Source organism: Trachurus japonicus, chromosome 23, assembly GCF_045865225.1.
Source record: "Trachurus japonicus isolate A0001 chromosome 23, Traja_1.0".
NCBI lineage: Eukaryota > Metazoa > Chordata > Actinopteri > Carangiformes > Carangidae > Trachurus > Trachurus japonicus.
This window is the reverse complement of record NC_140929.1, coordinates 11,254,070-11,278,629: the sequence shown is the minus strand read 5'-3', so window position 1 is coordinate 11,278,629 and position 24,560 is coordinate 11,254,070. Positions and strand designations below refer to the sequence as shown.

The 24,560-nt window shown below is 42.3% G+C and overlaps 3 protein-coding genes across 6 annotated transcripts in view; 1 reads left to right on the top strand and 2 right to left on the bottom strand.

Moving 5' to 3' along the window:
- Window positions 1-842: 842 nt before the first annotated feature.
- On the top strand, window positions 843-8,848 carry copg2 (COPI coat complex subunit gamma 2). The gene is made up of 24 exons (XM_085769168.1): window positions 843-972; window positions 1,568-1,620; window positions 1,743-1,823; window positions 1,924-1,995; window positions 2,110-2,189; window positions 2,290-2,365; window positions 2,492-2,584; window positions 2,682-2,768; window positions 2,899-3,056; window positions 3,242-3,375; window positions 3,513-3,580; window positions 3,725-3,913; window positions 4,363-4,458; window positions 4,687-4,930; window positions 5,571-5,646; window positions 5,913-6,016; window positions 6,138-6,263; window positions 6,388-6,456; window positions 6,623-6,804; window positions 6,914-7,043; window positions 7,632-7,729; window positions 7,878-8,016; window positions 8,198-8,296; window positions 8,446-8,848. Exons 1-24 carry the CDS (start codon window positions 936-938, stop codon window positions 8,574-8,576), a joined length of 2,622 nt encoding a protein of 873 aa, XP_085625294.1. The 5' UTR covers window positions 843-935; the 3' UTR covers window positions 8,577-8,848.
- A 329-nt stretch (window positions 8,849-9,177) lies between these two features.
- On the bottom strand, window positions 9,178-15,398 carry mest (mesoderm specific transcript). Its single transcript, XM_085769170.1, has 12 exons — window positions 15,247-15,398; window positions 14,858-15,042; window positions 13,530-13,609; window positions 13,324-13,401; window positions 12,507-12,643; window positions 12,334-12,392; window positions 11,814-11,854; window positions 11,612-11,682; window positions 10,837-10,938; window positions 10,652-10,728; window positions 10,233-10,296; window positions 9,178-9,519 (listed from the first exon to the last, which is right to left on the bottom strand). The coding sequence occupies exons 2-12, from the start codon at window positions 15,012-15,014 to the stop codon at window positions 9,402-9,404; spliced, it is 984 nt and encodes a 327-aa protein (XP_085625296.1). The 5' UTR covers window positions 15,015-15,042; window positions 15,247-15,398; the 3' UTR covers window positions 9,178-9,401.
- A 4,731-nt stretch (window positions 15,399-20,129) lies between these two features.
- The window catches only part of atp2b1a (ATPase plasma membrane Ca2+ transporting 1a), a 34,287-nt gene continuing 29,856 nt past the window's right edge, over window positions 20,130-24,560 (bottom strand). For 2 of the 4 annotated variants that reach the window (XM_085769492.1, XM_085769494.1), the window contains exons 20-22: window positions 24,009-24,197; window positions 23,264-23,353; window positions 20,130-20,616 (exon numbers count right to left, since the gene is read on the bottom strand). In XM_085769492.1, coding sequence (XP_085625618.1) covers window positions 20,170-20,616; window positions 23,264-23,353; window positions 24,009-24,197 — 726 coding nt within the window. In that variant the 3' untranslated portion in view covers window positions 20,130-20,169. Of the gene's footprint in view, window positions 20,617-23,175; window positions 23,354-24,008; window positions 24,198-24,560 lie in introns of all 4 variants that reach the window. The other 2 variants (XM_085769495.1, XM_085769493.1) reach the window with 2 other exon arrangements.

Here is a 24,560-nt window from a genome sequence, read left to right as displayed (position 1 = left end):
AAGAAAGAATCAAGCTGTAGTAGCCTTGGGGATTTGAGTTAGAGACTAATGTCGCCATCTTGTGGTCACGAGCGGTAACTACATCGGAGGCTGTGACTCAGATATGCGGGTGTGTCGTCCCACATGTCTCCCTGCTGGTCCAAGAACAGATTAGAATAGAAAAAAGTAGAAAAAAAGACTAAACAATAACACACACGTCTGCTGCTGCAGTAGGCTACGACCAGAGCTCTGGCTACGACCACCTACAGTCGCGTCTACTTTTCTTGCAGTTTCAACCAAGTAGGCTTATCCTTTTTTGTTTGTTTTGAAAACTTTATTATTGCTCAACAACTACAGCATCAAGAGTGTAGGAACAGATACAAAACGACAGACATTCCAAGACATGATAAGACATAAACTGATAACAGAGATGGAATAAAAGACAATAAATTACATTAATTTAACACGAATAAAAGTAATAGGCTATAGGATGAAAAAAAATGTAGATATTAAAATAAATAGAAATATATATATATATAAAAAAGTAGAGATAAATAATAGAGCAATGCAAAGTGATAAGCATTTTTTGTTAGTTTCAATATTTCAGAGATTCAAAATAAAATATCAGTTCAATTACAAATAAAGGAAATAAATGCGTTCCTTTGGACATTTTACCTTTATGTATGTGCATGCAATTTGCATAGTAATATGAAAAGGTTGACAACGTTAAACTTAGCCTATTATTTTGAGAGAGAAAGCCAAAAAATAATGATTTTCGTATCACCCAAGTATCCTTCGTTACGCCCTTTTCGCGGACTCCCTCTGACGTAACTTCCGTCTACGTGGACGTTCCAACAGGAAGTGAGTTTTCACTTCGGCTACGTGGAAGTAGCTTTTCGCACAACCGAGGCTGAGAGCATCTTTTTGCCCTCATACGCCAGTTTCATTCCGAAATCATGATTAAAAAGTTTGATAAGAAGGACGAGGAGTCCGGTAAGATTGCAGAGTTGTTAATGTATTACTTCAAGTGATGGAAGAGATTGAAAAAATGACACTCTTTGCGGTGTTGAAGCCAGCGCGGCGCTAGCCTGTTAGCTTCCTAGCTAGCTGTCAGGATAAATGGACCTGACTGTTAAACCGTGACCTGCCAGCGAAATTATATTAATGTTTGTTTAGTTTTTTGTGTGAGTGCGGGTCAGTTCTACGCTGAAGTGCACTTGCAATAAAATGATGCATGTTAAATAACTAGAGTCACTCTGTTAATGTTCAGCCATAGCTAGCCGCATTAGCATTGCCAGCTAGGCAGTTGTCAGCTGTGTGTTTTGATGTCTGTTATTAAACTGCAGGTTATTTTATTGTCTGCATTGACATTAAGTTCAGCCTGTGTTTAAATATGTAATATTTAGTGATGCTTTGATTTAACGGGGATGACTTGAGGTGTTTCTTAGTTTTACGTATTTGTATTTCGTCAATGCACCATAACCAGCGTTACCTCCCCGTCCTTTAAGATTGTTAGAATATAAAATTACATATTACACATCTGCCTGTTGCTTGCACAGACATCTAACTCGACTATTTTGTTAATTAGGAAGTGGGTCGAACCCTTTCCAGCACCTGGAGAAGAGTGCCGTGTTGCAGGAGGTAAAATCCATACTACTTTTCCCCAACACATGTTTTGAATATATGGATCTAGAAAGACGAAATCAATTAAATATCCTCACCACTGAAATGTAACGAGTTGACTTTTCTTTTCTCACTCATAGGCACGAATTTTTAATGAGACACCCATCAACCCAAGGAGATGCCTCCACATTCTCACCAAGATTATCTACCTCCTCAACCAGGTATGTGAGTTGATTAACAAAAAAGTAAAGTCGGTCTTTACTGCCATGTGTTGATGTAACATGTCAGCCATTCCTCACCTCTACGTATTTGTTTATTTAGGGAGAGCATTTTGGGACCACAGAGGCTACGGAGGCTTTCTTTGCCATGACCAGGCTCTTTCAGTCCAATGATGTAAGAAAATGCATAAATTATTGACTCCATTAAAATCCATTTAGCAGCAGCGTAGCACCTGTCTGCAGTGTTAAAATGCACCCACATAAAGTTTATACCCTCTTTCCATCCCAGCAAACCCTGAGGAGGATGTGCTACCTCACCATCAAAGAGATGGCCAACATCTCTGAGGATGTCATCATTGTCACCAGCAGGTTTGTACAATGACACAACTTTATTCTTTGAGTATCATCTCAAACACAAGTTTTTGTAGCTGTGTGATCATTTACCTGCTTCCTATGTCATATTTTACAGCCTGACCAAGGACATGACAGGAAAGGAGGATGTGTACCGAGGACCTGCCATCAGAGCCCTCTGCAGGATTACAGATGTAAGTTCTGCTTCATCCTCGTATTATATCCTCACCACTTTGGCAGGACAGACGATGAAAACTCTTTTTAGCTGTGCTAGTTTCATGCTTTTTGATCAAGAAATATAACACCTGTCTTTCCCACAGACCACCATGCTGCAGGCCATTGAGAGATACATGAAGCAGGCTATTGTTGACAAGGTGCCCAGTGTGTCCAGTTCTGCCCTGGTTTCCTCACTGGTAAGACTCAGATTTGTCCCCATGTCATTAATATAAACTTGTATAATTGTATATAAGTGTTCATTGCTAATGATCCTTTCTGTTTGTATGTGTACAGCACATGGTGAAGATGAGCTACGATGTGGTGAAGCGCTGGGTGAATGAAGCCCAGGAAGCTGCTTCCAGTGACAATATCATGGTCCAGGTGAGAGGGACAAACACAGATCATTTTGAAACATTTACTTTAGATATAGAGGGGTGGAGGTCTTTAAGGGGGCTTTTTTAAAAGACTGTATCACCTTAAATATTCATCAATTTGTGTGTCCACTCTCCAGTACCATGCCCTGGGCCTGTTGTATCACCTCAGGAAGAATGACCGTCTTGCCGTCACAAAGATGCTCAACAAGTTCACCAAGTCTGGTCTCAAGTCTCCTTTCGCCTACTGCATGCTCATCCGGATCGCCAGCAAGCTGCTGGACGAGACAGAGGGAGGGTGAGTGGACCTACAGTAACTTGACGACACTCTGAGACATCACGGTAGTCGAACAGAGCAGCTAATTCAGCAGGGAGACGATATATACTCATAAGTTATTTCTGTGATGTGTCTGAGTGAAACTAAATACAGAGATGACATCGTCAGGCTGTTGACAGCAGTGTACTTTATCCTCTTGTTTACAGTCACGACAGCCCCTTGTTTGACTTCATTGAGAGCTGTCTGAGGAACAAGAATGAGATGGTGGTGTATGAGGCGGCTTCTGCCATCGTCCATATGCCCAACTGCACCGCCAGAGAGCTGGCCCCTGCTGTGTCAGGTCAGTAGTTCACTCATCACATTCATTCATTCATTCATTCTCTCCATTTAGTTTGCTATGTCTCTGTGTAATGTTGTTTCAGAGTATCAGCAGCAGACTGATGCTTATGAATCTAATTGTAACTGTGTGTTCTGCAGTGCTGCAGCTCTTCTGCAGTTCTCCTAAAGCTGCGTTGAGATATGCTGCAGTCAGGACCCTCAACAAGGTACACCCCCTCCTCTACTCTGCTCATATTACAATATATCAGCACAAAACACTTAAATTTGTCAAATTTATCTCCAAAATATAAAGTAAAATATGTATAGTGATACTTCAAGGACTCACTTGATACCTCTTGTGTCTCCACCAGGTGGCGATGAAGCATCCTTCAGCCGTCACGGCCTGTAATCTGGACCTGGAGAACCTGATCACGGACTCGAACCGCAGCATCGCCACACTCGCCATCACCACCCTGCTGAAGACGGGCAGTGAGAGCAGCGTGGACAGACTCATGAAGCAGATCTCCTCCTTCGTTTCTGAAATCTCAGACGAGTTCAAGGTCTGACTTTCTTTTTCCTTTTTTCTTAAATCTCATTTTATCCTGTATTTTATAACAAAATCCAAACACACATTGCGCCAGATTTTCATAATCAATAGAAAGACCGGCCTTTAGCCTTTTATGTATCCGCTGAAATGTCTTCAAGTGGGATTTTAAAAATCCGATGAGCTGTCTGAATGTCTGACCTCCACAGAGCAAGAAACAGATAAATAATTAGAGTCTTAGTGAAATGACTGCATGTTCTACTGGTATTTTATTTCAGTTCTTGTTGTGTCATAGTGTGGTATTTTAATTTGTATCTCCGAGGATTTCACCTCCTGGAGCCACAAAAGATTAATTCTTAAAATAAATTTCATTGCTTTGTCCCCCTTTTTTTTTTTTTTTAATCTCGTTATCTCTGTCGTCTCGTCTGTCGTCCCGAATCTGACCCTGATACTTGTTTACGTCAGGTGGTGGTGGTGCAGGCCATCAGCGCCCTGTGTCAGAAGTATCCCAGGAAGCACAGCGTCATGATGAACTTCTTGTCCAACATGCTCAGAGACGACGTGAGTTCATCATTAACAGATCACCATCTGTCCCTCACACTTTGCTCTTTGCCCTCCTTGATTATGTCACAACCCGAACACAAAGCTAGTACAGAACTTTAAACAAATGCTTGATTAAAGCTGTCTTACTCAATATTTATTATTATTTTATTTGCACTATTTCCTGAGTTACGGCTCCTTACCGTTTGTTGCACAGGCCTGTTAGTGACACATGTCGTCTTCCTGCAGGGTGGTTTTGAGTACAAGCGCGCCATCGTGGACTGCATCATCAGCATCATCGAGGAGAACCCAGAGAGCAAGGAGACGGGCCTGGCCCATCTGTGCGAGTTCATCGAGGACTGCGAGCACACGGTGCTGGCCACCAAGATCCTGCACCTCCTGGGCAAAGAGGGCCCCCGCACGCCGCAGCCCTCCAAGTACATCCGCTTCATCTTCAACCGCGTGGTGCTGGAGAGCGAGGCCGTTCGCGCAGGTGAGACAGAGTTCTGTGACATCCACACTCATGTCAGCAGCACACCGCCACCTTAAAACCACTTACTTAAAGAGATAGTTCAACATTTTGGCAAATTGGCCCATTGCCATAATCTCTATAGTCTTAGGAGTAGGTTCGTTCGACGGAGACAGAGTTGTTTTCGAGGTAAATTCATGCAAAAGAGCTGATGCGCGTTCCCGTTGGGGGCAGTTTTTCAGCAAGCAGTCTCTGCATTTGCCTCAAAAACAACTCCTCAACGTTCCGTTATTATCTTAAAGCGTGGTGAATGTGCAGGTCACAACTTGTCCATTAGAGCGTTTTGGAGTTGTTGGATTGTGTATTTGATGAGTTTGATGAGGGAAACCAAGAAATCCCATTAGCCTCCGTAGCGTAGCTCTGAGCAGCTCACAGCTCTGCTCCGCCGTTCTAAAATAGCTTGCACCGACAATTAAAGGTAACGAACCTACTCCTAAAACTATAAGGATTATGGCAATGGGCCAATTTGCCAAAATGTTGAGCTATCCCTTTAAGAAACATGTCGGGTGGTCACATCACAGCCTGTTTGCTTTGTCAGTATTATTTAAATGACATTTTGTAACCAGCTGAAAATGTGTTTTTTTTTTTCTCCCTCCACCTTCAGCTGCCGTCAGCGCTTTGGCTAAATTTGGAGCTCAGAATGATGATCTGCTGCCAAGTGTCCTGGTTCTCATGCAGAGGTATTTATTTATTTTCATAAGATGTGTTTTTTTTTCCTTCTCATGTCTAACTCTAGTCCTGCTCCTTTCATACAGACTGATCAGTTTATTTTGTCGCCACCAGGGAGATTCAGACTTTTCTCTCTCTTTATAAATCAGCATATTCTTTACATAATTAGGTTCTGTTGTAAAGAGATATAAATGGAGACTACGTGTGTGAGACATACACTATACTACATTATATACACTATGCATTCTTGAATAAATGGTACCATCTGTTCCTACAGGTGCATGATGGACAGCGATGATGAGGTGCGTGACCGAGCTACCTTCTACATGAACGTGCTGCAACAGAAGCAGAAGGCTCTGAACGCTGCCTACATCTTCAACGGTAAGACACACACGCACACACCGAGTCAGTGATTTTGATTGGAAAGCTTCCTGAGCACAGAGCAAGTGAAGCCAAAAAATGTTGAGCACTAAAGTGTCTTCTTCTGCATGTTGCTGTCCAGGTCTGTCCGTCTCCATCCCCGGCCTGGAGAAATCCCTCCACCAGTACACTCTGGAGCCGTCGGAGAAACCTTTCGACATGAAGACCGTTCCTCTGGCCACCACTCCCATCACAGAACAGAAGACAGGTACAAACCACAGTGATGTTAATGGATCTGCAGAGGTTTTTTCTTGACTTTTGAACTAATCTGAAAGAACGTATTAAACTTATATTTAACAAGTGTGTGTTAATGTTGCTTCTTTTCCTTCTAGAAATTGCTCCTGTCGCTACCAGCAAACTGCCAGAAAAGTTGGCCCCATCACGCCAGGACATTTATCAAGGTATGATTGTGAACACTGTCCATCCTTCATGGGATTCAAGACGTGCATGATGCACTTGAAGTTTTGCCTCTGTATACAGTGTATCGGCTTTAACGAGATCTAATGAATAAAGAACCTGCCTTGTCTTTGTTTTTCATTCGTCTCTGCTTTTCGTCCGCTGCGACAGAACAACTGGCGGCCATCCCAGAGTTCCAGGGTCTTGGCCCGCTCTTCAAGTCCTCGGAGCCGGTGCAGCTGACGGAGGCCGAGACAGAATACGTGGTGCGCTGCATCAAACACACCTTCGCCAGGCACATGGTGTTCCAGTTCGACTGCACAAACACTCTGAACGACCAGCTCTTGCAGAAGGTACCGACACTGTTGCTGTTTTATTCCATTCACTTGTGTATTTCAGATAATTTACTTTTCTCTTGTCGTGCCACAGTTGTAAATCGAATGTTTTGCTGCTTTGTGTCAGGTCATAGTGCAGATGGAGCCGTCAGAGTCCTACGAGGTCATCCACTACATCCCCGCCGCCAGTCTCCCCTACAGTCAGCCCGGCTCCTCCTACACTCTGGTCCGACTGCCTGATGACGACCCCACGGCTGGTAGGTCCACTGTCACGTCTTACAGGGGCAGTGAGAGGGGAAAAAAGCTGGATTTTGATTTGCTCGTCAAAGAAACGAGAGTTAACCTTTGTATTTACCACAGAAAAAATGCCATAAAAATAGTATGCATTATTATTTCTTTCCAGTTTTTTGCATACATCTTCTACTCTACGTCTCACCAATACACACCAATTTTCCTCTGATGATACACACCAAATATTCAATTAATTTCAGACTTTTAACCCCTTAAATGCCCAAATATAGGGTCCTATGACAAAGATTTGCTCAACAAGCACATAAAAGGGGGATATTTTCAGTATACTGAATGCAAACTTGTTTTGGATGGAGTTTTAGTTTTTTTTTTACAATCCCAGATTCCAAATTTTAGGCACACTGTTAACAGATGAGGACAAAAGTGTCCACGGAAAAAACACCATTTTTTGGGACGCATCTTCTATTCTACTTCTCCACTGATGATGCATACCAAATATTAATTTAATAACATTTCATAACATTCAAGAGTAGTAATACTGAAATGTGATGCTTTGATTACATCCAAAATAACTGATGTGTCCCGTCTGTCCACAGTCTCTTGCACGTTCAGCTGTACTATGAAGTACCTCGTCAGAGACTGCGACCCCAACACAGGAGAGCCTGACGATGACGGATACGACGATGAGTATGTGGTACGTCATCGCAGCACATCTGCAGTCTATCCGTGTGTTTAAGTGGTCTTTGTTTTGTTTTATTTGCTGCTCATCTCCAACTCTCCATCGTCTGATCTGTGTGTGTGTGTGTGTGTGTGTGTGTTTCCTGTCCCCTGCTCTTCTTCAGCTGGAGGATCTGGAGGTGACAGTCGCAGACCACATCCAAAAGGTTTTGAAACCAAACTTCGGAGCAGCATGGGAAGAAGTGGGTGATGAATTTGAGAAGGAAGAGACCTTCGCCCTCGCGTCAGTACGGACTCTTGACGGTACGCAGAAATCTTCTCTTCAAATTACACTGAATGTTCAGCGTTCGTTTTTTGTTCACCAACTAGACTCAAGTATTAAGTTTCTTTACTTTTTGTATATTTTTACAAGTAACTGCCTCCAGAGATTTAACGCAGTATGTCAAGGAACGTCAGTGACTAATCAGTGGTTTTTCATGTACAGAGGCGGTTGGTAACATCATCAGTTTCCTGGGAATGCAGCCATGCGAGCGCTCCGACAAAGTTCCCGAAAACAAGAACTCGCACGTCCTCTTCCTCGCTGGTGGGTGTTGGATGTCAGGACGGTCATGTTTTAGTTTTAAAAGGCTTATATCATAGCTACAAGTAGCAAAGTGATTTTACTCATTAGAAACTGTATCTGCATGATACAGGTGTGACCGTAAACTGACATCTCTCCCTCCCCTTCCTCAGGTGTGTTCCGTGGGGGTCATGACGTGCTGGTCCGTGCCCGTCTGGCGCTGGCCGACGGCGTCACCATGCAGGTGACGGTTCGCAGCGGAGAGGAGAACGTTGTCGACGTCATCCTGGCCTCTGTGGGTTAACACGTGCAGAGTGCAGATCTGTGCCATTGCAACCATGAGACCTGTCATCTGCACAACACACTGTCTGAAAAGTCACTTTTCTTTTTTCACGGCTCTAAAATTACACGTGTAATGGTCTTGTAATTACTACGCTGACACCATCCAACCTGAAAGACAACAAAGATGTTTTATTTCTAGTATATAAATTGAAAAGTGTTTCTTGCTGTTTTCTTTATACTGTCTTCTGGTCCTCATCCTTCTGTCAAATCTACAATAAAGTCCTGACTGTAAAACACGGTGGGTTTCATTTGTGTATGAAATAAGACTTTCTTTCTTTCTTTTTTTTTTTTTTTTTTTACAAAACTAGTTTTATTTGAAGAAAAATTGAAAGTTTTTTTCATGAACATTGAAAGAAAAGATTGTAGAAAATCATATCAAAATTCATTCATAATGCATCTGATTGTAGGACAACAACGAGGGAACAGGAAATCAAAACAGTCCCACAGACGAGTTCAAAGGAATTCAAAGCAATCAAACTGAATTTACAGAGTCATGCTCCCTCAGAGGGTTTATAATTGAACACACCATCATACTTGTCTTAGCATTAAGTATAATTGATCGATTGTTTCTCCTTTTTTTTCCCAATTGTCTTCTGTGACAGGATCTGACATCTCGGGGATTTATGAATGTAAATGAAACCATCAGTCGTGATTAAATCTCAGATTAAGTAGCGTTCCTCTTGATGACATTCATCTGGAAGAGTATAACCTCCACATGTGATCATCTCTCACTTTGCTAGAGATGATTTTTAACATCATTCTTGAACACAGACAGTGGCATTACCCCTCAGAAAGAGTGAATAAAATTAAAATATGCATTTAGGAAGCCAGTGGGATCTTCCAGCTGAGGGTAGTGACTGATGTGTTTGTCCAAAACGGTGACCGTCGACCTCTGGACCAGCTGCCTGCAGGGACAGGACATGAGTTTTAGATGAATAAGATCAGTAATGCACTACAGGTCATAATATTTGAAGAAAAAAAAAGTAATTTAATTTTACAAGAATCAAGTTAGAATATTTTTTAAAGAAAGTCAAAATATTTAGGGACTTATAAGGATGTATTTTCATAATATTATATTATTCTTAAAATGTATCACTTGCTTTTCAGAAACAAACAGAAAATGTTATAATTTATAATATTTTTATAATATTTTTTAAAATATTAAAAAATGTTTTCTAACTTTTGTTTTATTCTTTTGAACAGTTTTATTCTTTAGAAAAAAAAGAAAGAAAAAGGTAACTGTAAAAAGTTTTCAGATTTTTTGCCTAAAGAAAAAAACAACAACAGGAAAAGATTTTTTAACTTTCTTCTCAGGGGCTGAAACATATTTTTTTCAAAGGATTTTTCCCCCGCTATTATATAAAAAAAGATGATACATGGAAAGAAAAACCACACGTTTACAAGTCAACAGATGCAAGCTCACATCCTGACTAAAATCAGCCGGGAAAACAGAGTGAACTTAAAACTAATTCTTTCCTCATTCAGACTCAATGAATGAGCTGCAGGAGGATGAGGTGTGTTACAGATCATCTGAAAGAGGTTTAAGAATCAGGCGAGGGGGTATGTGTGTGTGTGTGTGTGTGTGTGTGTGTGTGTGTAGGGGGCGGGGGGGACTCACTGGTAAAGACGGATGAAGTGAGGATGGGGGTTGACTGGGTCCAAGGGTCCGTAAATCATGTGCACTGCAAAACAAGATGGAGGGAGACACACTGAGACTCTGATGCTTATATCAGCGAGCTCACAACAGCTCATGACAATGCTAATAGCTTTTTTACTGCATTTCTTATGAGGTCTCTGTTTCTCACACACACACACACACACACATTCCCGAGCTCGGGATCACACAGATGGGCTACAGGGCTCCTCACATTATAAGCAGCTTAGCATCAGCAGCTCTGTGGCTGAGGCTGCTGGGTCAATACACCTCAAGGAAGTGCTTGGTAAACACAAAAGCCACACTCTGATTTCCTCTCTCTCTCTCTCACACACACACACACACAAACACACACAGAGGAGGAAACGTCTTATGTAACTCACATGGGACGAAGGTGGAAGAGAGCGCACCCACCCATCGCTCTCTGTGTTTCAGCCTCTGGTTGATGTACTGGAGAATGCTGAGACAGAGAGGACAGACACACAGGTGAGCAAAGCAAACGCTCACAGAGAGAGAGAGAGACAGTGTGACAAGAAGAAGTGAAGAGAGAAGACAAACACACACACACCTGTCCATAACTAGGTTGCCGTCATTGTAGCGCAAACCTGTCCACATGTCCCAGAACTCAGCGTCAGTGGGCTGCGTGTAGGGACCGAACACCTCCCCGATCCTGACAGTCAACAGAGAGACAGGCTTCATATAGTACACACACTCACACACAGTGCTGCATGAGTTAAAGGGATAGATATAAACATTTTAGCAAATCGGCCCATTGCCATAATCCCTATAGTTTTAGCAGTAGGTTCGTTAGCTTTAATTGCCGGTGCAAGTTACTTTTTAGAACGGTGGAGCAGAGTAGTGAGCTGCTCAGAGCTACGCTACGGAGGCTCATGGGATTTACTGTATTGGTTTTGCTCATCAAACTCATCAAATACACAATCCAACAACTCCAAAACGCTCTCGTGGGCAAGTTGTGACCTGCACATTCACCACGCTATGAGATAATAATGGAACGTTACGAGACAGAGTTGTTTTCAAGGTAAATTCATGCAAAACCGCTGATGCGCGTTCCCATCGGGGGCAGTGTTTTGGCAAGCAGTCTATGCATTTGCATTTGGATTGTGTATTTGATGAGTGAAACCAAGAAATCCCATTAGACTCCGTAGCGTAGCTCTGAGCAGCTCGTGGCTCTGCTCCACCGTTCTAAAAATAGCTTGCATCGACAATTAAAGGTAACAAACCTACTTCTAAGACTATAGGGATTATGGGAATGGGCCAATTTGCCAAAATGTTGAACTATCCCTTTAAGTCTCAGCTTGGGACAAACCTGCGAGTCTGCTTACCCCCTCTGGAAGATCAAATAGTTGGTGAGTCGTGTCAGGAGCGGAGCCAGAAAACTGGAGTCCTTCAGAAGCTTTTGGGGGAACGAAACAGAGACGTATTTTTAGGGGACAAATATCTTTCTCCCCACACGAGTTCCTGCTTCTTAAGATCTCACACACGGCTGTGGTGAAAAGTGGGTGGAAGAAAACAAAGGTGACTCACCATCTGCAGCAGCCGTGGGTAGTGCGCTTCTGGGAATATTCCTGTTGGAAATTACAAGCGTCAGCACAGTCTGTGTCCTCCACAGCAGAGAAAAATCAAGACTCGGTTTGGGTGTAGGAGCGGCAGCGAAGGATTTAAAGACATATATTCAATTTACAGCGATGTAAAAGAGAGAAAAGCAGAAAAAAACTTTCAAAATTTAGAAGCTAGAGGCAGAAAATGTGTGGAAATGTTTGCTTAATCAGTAAATAAGTAATGTTTTTTCTTTTTTTTGGTGGTCAAGTGTGAGTTAATCAATCTACTTTTGCACAGAACGGGAAGGAGTCAATGTGAGACAACAGGAACTGCTTACACATTTTGTAATCTGATGATGCAACAAACTGACTTTCACATGTTTGGAGATGGAAAACAAGCAGAGGTCTTGTTTTTCTACCACACTGATCTCAGAACAGTAAATCACTGCAGCTGCTACAATGACAACAGCACCAGGGGAAAAACAGGGGGCACAGCAGCACCGTACCTCCGTTAGAAAGACACAGGCTGTTGAAGGTCAGGTGACCTGTGCGATTTTGGTCGCTCCTGGCAACAAAGTGAAAAAACAGACAGACAGAGGGCAAAGGAGGGTGGTAAGTCATTATTTTTAGCCTGTTTTTCATTATTTGCATGAATTAACTGACACATACACATACACACCTGTAGAGCAGCTCCAGGGCCACAGTGTCTCCGTAGTCATGGGACACCAGGTTGACTCGCTGGTTGCTCAGACCCAAGTGGGCCGCCAGCGCCTCCACTACGCTGGCCTGCTCGAAGATGGAGTACCTGTGCGGTCGCTGGGTTTAATGAGACACAGGGCATCATGGAGGAAAATTGAGAAACAAGTTTAAAGCAGATATCAGCGGCACGGCCGTTTCGGCTAATGCTGTGTTCAAGGCAGGCTTTTGAAACCGTAAGTTACAGCTTCAAGTCACAACTACGACTTGGTAGCGTTCCAGGTAACCCGTAGCTCGTGTTTTTACCGTCCTGTTGTCTGTGAAAGTTCCCTATAACGGCCACTCGTAACTTCCGACCCGTGAACTGGTACCAGATCGAACTGGTATGACTTCACAGGAAGGAAAAACACAAAGTACGAGTTTCCTTGAACGCACCATGAGTTAGCAGCCCCCGCCCTTGTCAGGCATCAATTGGTCCTCGTGCTACGTCACCACATTCACGCGCATCCCTTGGCTGCACACACAGCCCTTCATGCCGTTCTCTCCCCTCATTGGATAACACTTGTATCCCACAAGGAAAATTTTCTCCTCGGGTTACAGCAGAGCAGAGTGACGGAGAGACTCGTGTTTAGGCTGAAATACTTCATGTAAGTGATTGCTGACGGAAAATCGGACTATTTAGGACTTATATTAACAAAAACATTCCACTGATATCTGCTTTAAGTGAATTAATCTGTAAAAATTATTTAAAAAACAAAACAAAACTGAAAACCACAGCGGGAGATATTCTTTCCACTCACCGGCTTGTCGCTGAAGCCAAACCCCAGGAAGTCCAGTGCAATGACTCGATGGAAGCGCTGTGTGAGTGGCTCCCAGATCTATGAAAAAGAAGAAGAAAAAAAAAAACACACACACACACACACAGTCAATAATTAATTATTGTAATAATAATAATTGTAAAAATGTAAGTACATTGATTTAGCTACTGAGCGTGTGCAGTGGGAACCTTGCTCCAGTCGTAGCTGGAGGTGGGGAAGCCATGGAGCAGGATGATGACATCAGAGCTTCCCAAAGCACCGTAGGAGTCTGAACAGAGGAGATAAGAGACAGAAAAAATATTAATACATGATGAATAAAGAGACAAATATGCTCAAGACAACCTGTTCCTGCAAGGAGGCACAGCAATACTGAACACAAATGTAAGTAAGTCATTATAATGTATAATTCTCATTATTTTAAGACACCAAGTCGTTATTTTGAGTTATTAAGTCTATTTCTCCTCATTTGCATCAAAAACAACAGAGGAAAGTGGCCGTGGGTGAGACTAATATCAGCAGAGACAATGAACGTCACCACTGAAGACGACTTAAGACATCAATTGAATAATCCTGAATATTATTAGTGTTTTTTGGGGGGAGGATTGCATAACATCAAACTGAGCCTCTGGACCCTGGAGAGAAAGTTACACAAGAACCAGCTGTGGCCCGTAGCAACAGAGAAACTGTGCAGCAGTTCAGTTCTGCTGCAAAATCATGCAAACAGACGTCTGATTGATAGCAATGACAGAAATGATAGTTTCTCATTATTTTGATTTACAGGATCTTTCTTTTCTATCTTTATTCTATTGTGCATGAATCTAAAATTGTATATAGTATATGTGTATTTTTTGCACTAAAATGTTAATTTATTTAATTTTATCCGATCGCTACTTTATCTGTACTTTTTGTGTCTGAAATTGGACCCCACGTCAAATTCCTTATGCTGTAAATTTACCTTTTCTGCTCTTGGCAATAAAAACATTCCTGATTCTGATTCTCATCACATTGCTGGAAATGTGCTTTAATATTTAAGTAATATGGAAATATGGAAAAATGAACATCTGCACTTCTATGACAGCTGGGTGAGCTCCTCCTAGTGAAGAATATCATGCATTATGACTGAAAGCTACAGAAGACATCACCCTCAACCTCTGGATTTTGCTGCTATTTTTTTTTCATTCATTAATATTATGGTGTAAGATGTGAGTGTAGGCTACTTATCAATCACTAATCAATATCAGCAGCCCTACTCCCAGCACTGAGGACAATAACAAACAGACATAATAATCCCAGTGTAGAATATCTTAATTTAATCTTGTTTTATTAGGTACCTGTATCATCTTTGACTCTCTAGCTGCCAATAAAAGTTTAATATGACCAGAAAAAATACATTTGGTTGAAGTTGTAAGTGTACTAATCAATCATTAATCAATATCAGCAGCCCTACTTCCAGCACTGAGGACAATAATAAACAGACATAATTAATAACCCCAGTGTGTAACAGTGTCTTTCTTGCCTCTGTAGAAGATCTTAAGGCCTCTGAAGTGGAACACCTCCCCGGCGCTGTGCCACTTCTGCAGGGCAGGTGAGAGCTGAGGGGGCGGGATGTGCAGGTAGACGGCCACCAGCGGCACGCAGATCAGACCCACATGGATCCACCACTCCCTCATCATGAGCTCGGCGGTGGGGGGAGTCGCATTCCTCCTGCCCCTGCAGATGAAGAGAGACAGACAAGGGTGTGGGTTCAGTCTGTGAACTTTGTCACTATGCGGTCGGGTCGGTCACACAGTCACAGACAGGAGGACAGGACAAGACAGCAGGACAGCGTCGGTGCAGGAGGAGTATGTATGTATGTATGTATGGCGGCCATGTTTGTGTTTCTGTCTGTCACAGTGCGGTACTCACAGTCACAGAAACGTAGCCACCTGTCTGTGTTGTGGAGCTCAGACCTTCGCCCTGTGATCAGAATCCATTACCGCAGGCAGGCAGGGAGGTGAGCGGAAAGGAACCGGGAGGAGGAACCAAACGACGGGGCTGCAGAGAGGAGGAGGAGGAGGAGGAGGAAGAGGAGGTGGAGAGCAGCAGAGGTCTCACTCCGCTCCGGTTTCCGAGTGGCTCGAACGTTTTCTCAAACACCGCAATCGTGAAGGTGAGACTTTTCTTACCGTTTACTTTGCCCAGACGAGGCTCTCTGGCCCAGACCCGGAAGTGTCAGCGACGTGGTCGGTCGTGGTTGTTAACGTCAGAGCCGAGTGGTTCATCTTACCTGTAGACGATCTTTGAAGAGCTGTCAGTTTTAAAGAGCTAAAAGAAGAGAGGTTTACCGCCCTCTGCTGGTCTGGATGAGCAGCAACCTCAATTTTCTTCTGTGTATTCAATATAGATTATATTTTAATTTTAGGCTAATTGATTCAGGAAACATTATTTTCTGTTTTGTTTGAAATTTTTTGGTGCAAACATTTATTTTTAGTGTTAACAAATGTATTTATTTGTTTTATTCTCGTTTTATTTTAGGTTTATTCATATCTATCTACTTTTCTATACCATTAAAAACCATTTTCAAATTATTTACCAAGTTAAGAGTGTGCTGTTCCAGGATAGTGTTTTATTTTATTTTATTTTATACTTTTGTTTTTTCTCTCACTGTGAACACATCACCTTTGGTTCTGAAAAATTGCAATAGGCACTTTCACCTTTTTTGCATAGCCTAGATTTTTCACAATTTTATAAAGCAAGAGATCAATTGAACAAGTCAGAATGTGGTTGGCTGTAGATTAATTAATAATAATAGTTGTTAGCTGCAGCCCTGAATGTAACAACATTGTTTACAGTATGATACATACAGTCTGAGTTTATTCAAACGTTTAACATTAGTGTCAGTGTTTTGCCCTTTTGTTATTCTTTTATGTTGAAATTGTGTTGATTTGTCCTATTTTTGCTCTGAAAAAAGTGCATATCTCCAACATAAAAACAGATATGAAGTTGCTATGTATATCTGTTCGTATGTGTAATAATAAACACTCCAAACCTGAGCTTTCCAAGTTGCTGAGTTGCTGACCTACTGCAAATAACCTCCTGCGTTACCTGCGTCACGGCTGCACAGGAGTAAGAGGCGGCCTTGTTGGAGCAGAGACAGCTGTGGAAAACATTTCCAACAAAGCGTCCATTGTGTAAGAGCCACTGGCAGCTTACACGGACGTATGCAGTTACCTTATGTACGCGCCCGACAGATGAGCTGAAATGTTACACTGACCTCAAGAGATGTTTTGAAAAAGTGGGAAATTTGAATTCCTCTTATCACAACTCATCATCAGACAGACAGTAGCTTTACTGGGATCAACCGTTGTTTCCACAGGACAAACCAGTCTGACAGGAATAGACAGAAGCAGAGGAAGCAGGAGACTTTTCAATTTTGCAACCACATAATATGAATCTTTTACAGATTGCACAGGAATTTCTGAACAAAAACATTTTAAAAAACCACCTCATCCTTACTCATACTCAAAACAAACAGGTAAATTAAATGTATAGACTTGTTTACCTAGTCTATAAATACATTTAACCGTGTTTGTTCATTACTTATTATCTAATAGTTATGATACACTTGGTCATTGTGAAGTAATGCACATTATTCACCTGCTCTGTGAAAAATGTTTTCTTGGCTTCATCTCTGCAACATTCACATTTGCATACAGTGACTACATCTCATAAATACTACATGATAAATGAAAAACATGGCCCTGCAGTTAGGCTAAATACATTTTTTATTTTTAAAAACCATACACATTACTCGACAAGTTTCAAATGTAAATCCAATCACGATATCCATTTAAAATGCTCAAGATAAACAGACATGAAGTACTTTTTTTATTTCCAAATGTTAAAAGATAAAAAAATAATAATCCATAAAACAGATGGAAAAACATTCATTCCCATTACAGGAAGAAGCTACAGAACAAACTCCTCGTATGGATTCTGCTTGTCTTTTCAATTTCTCACTTTGTACTGTACGCAATCCTAGCTGCTATTTTTTGTCGTCTGTAAAACAAGGAAAACAAACTTATTTCCTCAAGAGAACGTTGTGATTTAACATTTTTCACCTCCTTCCCCCGTCCATTGGCCCTTCAGGCGGAGGCCGCCAGGAGGCTGCAGGAAGAATCTGCAGCCTGCTGCCGGAGACGTCCTGTCTGTGTGTGTGTGTGTGTGTGTGTGGTCGACAAGCACCGTCCCAAACATTGATTTAAGTAACAAACTAAAAAGAGGCCTGTTCTCTTTCACACCATTTGCACCCTGAGATGAATATTCCAGAACAACACACATTTTAGTGGCCAAAACCCTCCCCCATATAATGTGATTGGTGTCAAATCATCCAAAATTGATTTAGTACGATGAAAGGTTTCATCATTATTGTCATAAAAATACAAAGGTACATCTTCTTTTTTTTTTTTTACTCATGATTCGTATCAAAATTCTTTTTTCCCCCAAGGAACGCTATGAAATAAAGTACCCTGTGCAGATAGATACCAGTGTATGCCTAGTCTTTATTCTTGAAAAATGCACATGTCCAATTTGTTAGCGTTTCCAGTACATCAGGTGTCAAAAATATTTTACAAACAAATCAAATGCAGCAACATTTAATCAAGATGAAAGGAGTTTTATGGAAAGGGCCGAAGAAACAAAAAATAAAAGCCTTTTTTTTCCCTTGATTTTTGATTTTTAAAAGGTCAACAAACCAGAACTAGGAGGAGTAAAACTAAGTTTGAAATATGAAAATAATTCACTTGCTTTTTGACCAAGACGATGTTTTTAACTATCTAAATACACAAAGTCTGAAGTTAAAAAGGTTTTTTTTTTCCTTATAGATTTCTTTTAAATTTAATACCTTTTTCTATGCCTGAGTAAACAAATGTCAGTATTGTACATTGGCAGGGGGCTAATGTTTTGCTGAGAAAAACAAACTAAACAAACAAAAAAAAATGCACCCATTTAAAAAAAAAGAAAAAAAAAAAGAGCAGGATCCATATTTATCAAGCATCTAGACAGAAGAAATCAGTCCTAACATTTCCAAACAAATTTGAAGAATGAGGCTTATTTGGTTCTACTTTGAGCTGGAGGGAGCGACAGTGTTTTTTATCTGCGAGGAGTTTCCTGAAGGTGGCGAACGGTGGGACCAAGCATCAACTTAATTATTATTGTAGCCAAGGCACATTCACGTTTAGTCTATATGAAGTTCTTATTCAAAAATAAATAGGCGCACTGGTTGAATAGCTCAAAATACAGCACTGGTTAGGACTCAGCTGGTTGTTTAAAAAAAAAAAAAAAAAAAAAGCTGATGAACTTTAAGTCATTTTTTAATGCTTTCGTGTTTTGGCAAAAACAAATTTTTTAGCCTTAATGTGCAGAAATCAGCTCATCATACACCCACAAGTGAAGCCGTTTTCTTTTTTCTTTTTTTCCTGACGTTTACATCTACATTAGCCTCTTCTGAATGTAACTAATAACAACAACAACATCAACACCAACAACAAGAGCTTGTAAAACCACTAATATCTAAGAAAGGAAAACTTCTACTTCCTGCTGAAAGTCACCTAGGAGGCTTCGTAAGGACCTCATGTACGACTCTGAGGTAAGACTTTGTTTCCTCGTCCGACTCTCAGCAGGATCTTAGGCGTCATTCTGAGATGCTTGCTAAATACGGGCCCAGATGTGTGTGTGTGTGTGTGTGTGTTTCTATAAATCCCTTTAATGAGTGAACCTTTCAACATGTGGAAATCCTCGAACACAACATGAATGAAAAGAGAATCCAGAACTCCAGAAGGTTTTGTGCACATGAAAACTATCGAAGAAATGGAAGAAGTAAATATTTATAGCAACGTGAACAGAGGCCCTAATTGTCTTTCCCGTCCCCGTCTCTTGTGAAAAAACACCTCGCCCCGGTGGACCTCTTTTCTATACAAGCCTTAGTGTTTATCGGTTTGGCTAGAAGGTTCTATATTTATCTACAAATATATAACAAATAAAACTTGCAGGCAAAAATAGTTAAGTTTCAATAGAAACACCCTTTTTCCTGAAAATACAGCAGTATCTGAAATATTCCTCTCATTCATTTCTTTTTCTGTCCCCAGTTTTCTGCATCATACATCAGGAAGCTCTTTTGCCTACAAACAGAAAAAAAGTATCTACAAACTTTGTAAACAGACCTGCTTTTTCCAAAAACATAAATAACTCAAAATATTAACAGCCAATGGAGCAGAAATAAGTTTTGAATGAGCAAGGGCCAAAGATATAAATATACAACACCATTCAGATAAAAGAGAAGCTAAAGGTTCTTTCATCGATCTTCAAGCCAGGAGGAAGGACCTCCCCTTCTCAATTCAAATAATATTACTAATAATAATAATATAATAGATAATAAAAACAGGTCACTTTCAATCTGAGTTTATAATCACCCCTTGTTTACTGAGAAAAACAAAAGTTACCAAGGAGGGAGGGGTGGAGTCCTTGTGTTGCAGCGGGGGATTAATAAGAACCAAAAATAAAAGAAGACCAAAGCATCCACACCAAGCCGTACATTCCTCTGAATGTTTGCTGTTCTCTTAGTCCAGCCCAAGCCGAGCTCACACGTGACTCCGCTCTCCTTAATCTAAACCTTCGTCTCCTCTTCTTCTTCCTTCCTCCAAGTGTCCGTTTCCCTTCGTCTTCAAGTTGAGCTCCTTGGTTGGTGGGTAGAAAAGTGGTGGTGGTGACGCGTGGAGCGGGAGAGAGAGAGGGGCGGCGAGGTGGAGGTGGTGGTGGGTGGGATTGTTAGGGGCGATGGGGGGGGTCAGATCAAAGTGAGGTCTCCAGGCTGTGTAGGGGGCTTCCCGGGGCCGAGGGCGTTCCTGATTTGGGAGGAGCCTCTGGGAGGAGGTGGTTACTGCTCTCCACAGCGTTATTGTTCTGGTTCGGGGAGGGGGAGACCGGCGTGGTGGTGGTGGCGGCGGCGTCGGGGGCGAGGTTGATGGTGGTGGTGGCGGCGATGATGATGGGCGTAGGCGAGGGCGTGGGCGAGGGCGAGGGCGGCGTGGGCGTGGCGTTGCGGGGGCTGGCCGAGTTGCGCTTGGTGGGCGCGTCGTCCTCGGCGTCGGTGTCGTCGATGAGGGGGATGTGGGGCTCAGAGTCCTCTATCCGAAACTCGGGGTGGGTCATGAAGTTGTGGATGGATGATCGCGACTCGGGCTTCTCCAGCCCCTCATAGAGGGAGATGGAGCTGCGGAATGCATTCACCACCCGGATCTGGAGGAGAGGGAGGGAGGGAGGAGGGACAGGGAGGCGGGAAAGGCCCAGATTTAGTCACATTCAGTAATGACACATGTGTATTTTGTGCATTTTTTTTTTTTTTTTAACACCTCGATATGACACCACAGATAAAATCCTTGGACGCAGGTTTTATCGAGTCAATAATAGGTGAGTTTTTTAGGGGCAAAAAAAAAACCATCAGTGAGGTGGTGGGGGAAAACTCTCAGAGACACGTGCAAGTGTGCGGTTATTTCTAGTAGTCAAATGATTACTTATAAAACCAGTTAACTGTCGCCTGTCCTCACCCAGGTTTTTTTTTAGGATACATTAGCCTCAAAGCCACTGTCAGAGTCAATTCTTCACTTAAACTCTGTGTCACTTCCTGTTTCTCCAAGTTACCCCTCTGTGCTGCCAGTATAATAATGGACTGACAACGTTTTAAAGCCTTTATCCACAGGCCCAAACAAACGGCATGCTAACACATGACTACAAATCAGGAAAGTGACATTTAAAGGACATCAGATTTCAGTAATGTTTTAAAATAAAAGTGTTTCTGAGAGGGAGATAGAAAACTGGAGTTGCATCCGAGGGAGGAAAATCTGACACTTGACTTGAAACTAGTCTTTACAGTCGTGTAGTTAAAACCCTTAGGTACAAACCAGAGTCAAACTCAATGCAGTGTATGCTTTTCTTTTGGTTTGTTTGTCTTGTTTTGTCAGTACGGTGGTAGTATTTCACAAAACACTTGGTAGAGGCCTGTGTCTGATTAATCAAAAATGCAATAAAGGGAACCAAGAGACGAGAGAGATGCTGTTCTTTAGAGACAAGAACACATCCAGAGAGAAGAGAGGACAGAGGCTGGACACAAGAGTTTACTGTTGTTGGACATGCTTAGGGTAGAGAGACAGAGAGAGAGACAGATAGACAGAGAGAGAAAGGGGTGGTCAGTCATAGCTCATGTTTGTGGAGTAAAAACAAAAAAGCTGCGGCAGCCAAGCATGTCTACAAGCTGGTTTACATGTCAAAAACAGCACAAAGAGAAAAAACTCACAAACGAGACCAGAGACTTTGAACCCATGCAGAGCGCGGCGCTACCTTGTGTTCAATGGTAGTAAACCTTTGAGTATAGCCCATGACACATTTCACAGAATCTAAAGAAGAATATGTGGGGAGTCAGTGGGATTCATTGTTTTAAAGGGACGCTTTTGGCAAAACACATCTGCCGACGTGGATCAAATTCTGCCAACAAACAAATATTCACAGAGAGAAAGAGAGAAAAAAGAAAAAGAGGCTCCGGAGCACCTGAAAGGAAAAGGTCAAAGGTTAATCAGGAAGTAGCCGTTGGCCCCCACGTAAATGTCAGGAGAGGAATCCCAGCGGAGACGGAGCTGGATATTACTGTGAGGTTGCATAATTGTTCGACACGGCAGGAAAAACACAACTGGATCTGCTGTTAATGTGTCTGAGAGAAGTCCCACATGTTTACATTCAAGAGCACAGTCATTTATTCCATTAAGCCTGTTTTTTAAGTGACATCTGTTAGACATTTAACATCCACTGCTGGTCAGATGGTCGGCCTGGGGAAGATCTGGAAGAGAAAAAGAGTCGTCAACAAGCACACACACACATACACACACACACAAACACACAGAGGAACAATCCTTGTAAGGGCACGGTCAAGAGGAAATACCACGGTGAAATGATCCGCATCTGCTCTCCACGCAGTAGAAAAAAAAAAAAAAAAAAACCTCCACGCTGAGCGGACGAAAGCCGCAAGAGCTTCCAAAACACACCAACAAACTGTGTCATGCCAACTGCAGCTAAGGGGAGTTTGTTCCTCTTCTCTGCCACCTCCTTCTCTTCTATTAACATCCCATCTTGTACACAGCAAACTCACATCTGAAGAAGCAGTGACATCCACTCCACTGACACTGGGATAGATTTTCCTCACAAGACGTCCACGTCATGGTTTGTCTCTATTGTTTTTTTAGGCCGTGATCATGGGCATATACTCAAAACATTTACCCAGCTAGGGACTAGAGAGCTGCGACACAGACCCATGGGTGCTGCAGGGAGGAGGCACAGAGCAGACTGAGGCAGCTGCAGACAAACCTGGTGACTGTCAATGCAAGAGTGTGATTTTTTTTTTTTTTTTTGGTCACAATATTAAATGCACATCACCCCCCCTCCCTCCTCCCCCTCCTGAGATAACAGTAACAGACTTTCCATTTCTGAGACCAAAGCAGAAGCAGAACAGAAAACATGATGACACAGAGAAAACACCCTGACGCCAGAAGCGACCTGGTAACAGGGTACATATATACATATATATATACACAGCAGTGTTATCGAAGCAATATGGAAGATGTGGTATATTTGGTGTTTTTTTTGTTTTTTTTTTGGAAGAAAACAGGGGGGAACATTAGGAGAAGCATGAGAGAGTAAAAGTGTCAACGTTAGGTGAGAAGTCAGAGTGGAAGAGGAAGATGTTAGAAGAAAACAGAAGAAATAAAAAAAAGAAAAAGTCTCATGCACTAGAGGAGAACACGCACTCACACCCCACAGTGGCAGAAGCGGTGTTGGCGGCAGTGGCAGTAGTGGTAGTAGAAAAGGCTACATGTGTAGGGCTAGAAACATTGGTTACATCGTGCTGTTGTTGGCTGGAGTTGGAGGCCTGCCGCCTTAGAGCCCCCTGAAAGGAAGTTCCACTCTGGAAAGCACTCACTACATCCATCTGCAAAGAATCAGACAGCGTGACAGGAGAAAAAGCCCAGAGGAAATAAAAACACAACACAGCCAGAGGAGAGAGAAAAGAGAGAAAAAAATAAAGAGAAGGCACCAGTAACCATAGAAAAAATGTCACTTGGAAATTGGACTTAGGCATTATAAGTCAAAGAGAGAGGAAAATAGGGACGAGTTTGGGTTTAGGTTTAAAGGCACTGATCGAACCGAGCTCCGATTTCAAAATCTGACCTCACTTTCACTCTTTTCTCTGCAGGGTCCTTCCATACAGCTAAAGCCATGCCAATAGTCTTTTGGACATTCAGCTGTTCTATCGTGCTTTCCATCCAATCAAAAATTCAACTTGCTTCTCATCAGTACCTTCAAACTAGTGGCGTTTTTTTTAGCAGATAGATTCAGACTGAGTCAGAAATAGGCACAGGAACCTGCTTTAGCTCAGAAGCAGAACAGAGAAATTAGAGAGAGGGCTTTTGTTTTTAGGGCACAAGCCATTCTTTAAGAGTGCCGAGAGAAAGAACAAAACATAGGTTTTAAAGCTGGAAGAGCAGTAGAGTTAAAGGGTTTATGGCTTTTGATTCCCTTGGTGTCCGGTGCGGTGTGTTTCGGGGGGTGCGCGGGCGGGGGGAGGGGGGTCTGTGGGCCGTTACCTGAGTCTGGATGCGATTGAGGCCTCGGAACCAGAGGATCTGGCCTCGGCGGAGCTCCCGCTCAGCGTGGTCGATCTCCTCCATGTCGTCCAGCTCGTCCAGCTCCTCGTCGGGGATCTCCTCCTTCTGGGTGCCGTGGCCCGCCGTTTTCAAGAATTTTAAGCGGCTAGTGGGTATCGAAGAGATTACCTGGAGGTGGGAAAACAAGGATTTACAATCAGGAGCACTGCTGAAGACTGAAGTCACACATTCATTTGATAGACACACTTTCTGCGTTGATAATCATGTTGCAACTTATACTACCAAGTATTTCAGCATTATAGCTTCTGCCATCATGTCATCCAACTATCTGGTGATAAATAGGTCTCATCTCAAACCTTCTTCCCTCTCCTAAATTAATTCCCATCATAATAATAAGTATTGCAATGTATTACAGTTTAATCAATGAATTAAATCAGCCGATTCTTTCATTTTCCAAACCAATTCTCAAACATGAGGATTTCTTGCTTTTCTGTGTCACAAAGGATTTAAACGGAGTGGTCATTTGCAGCA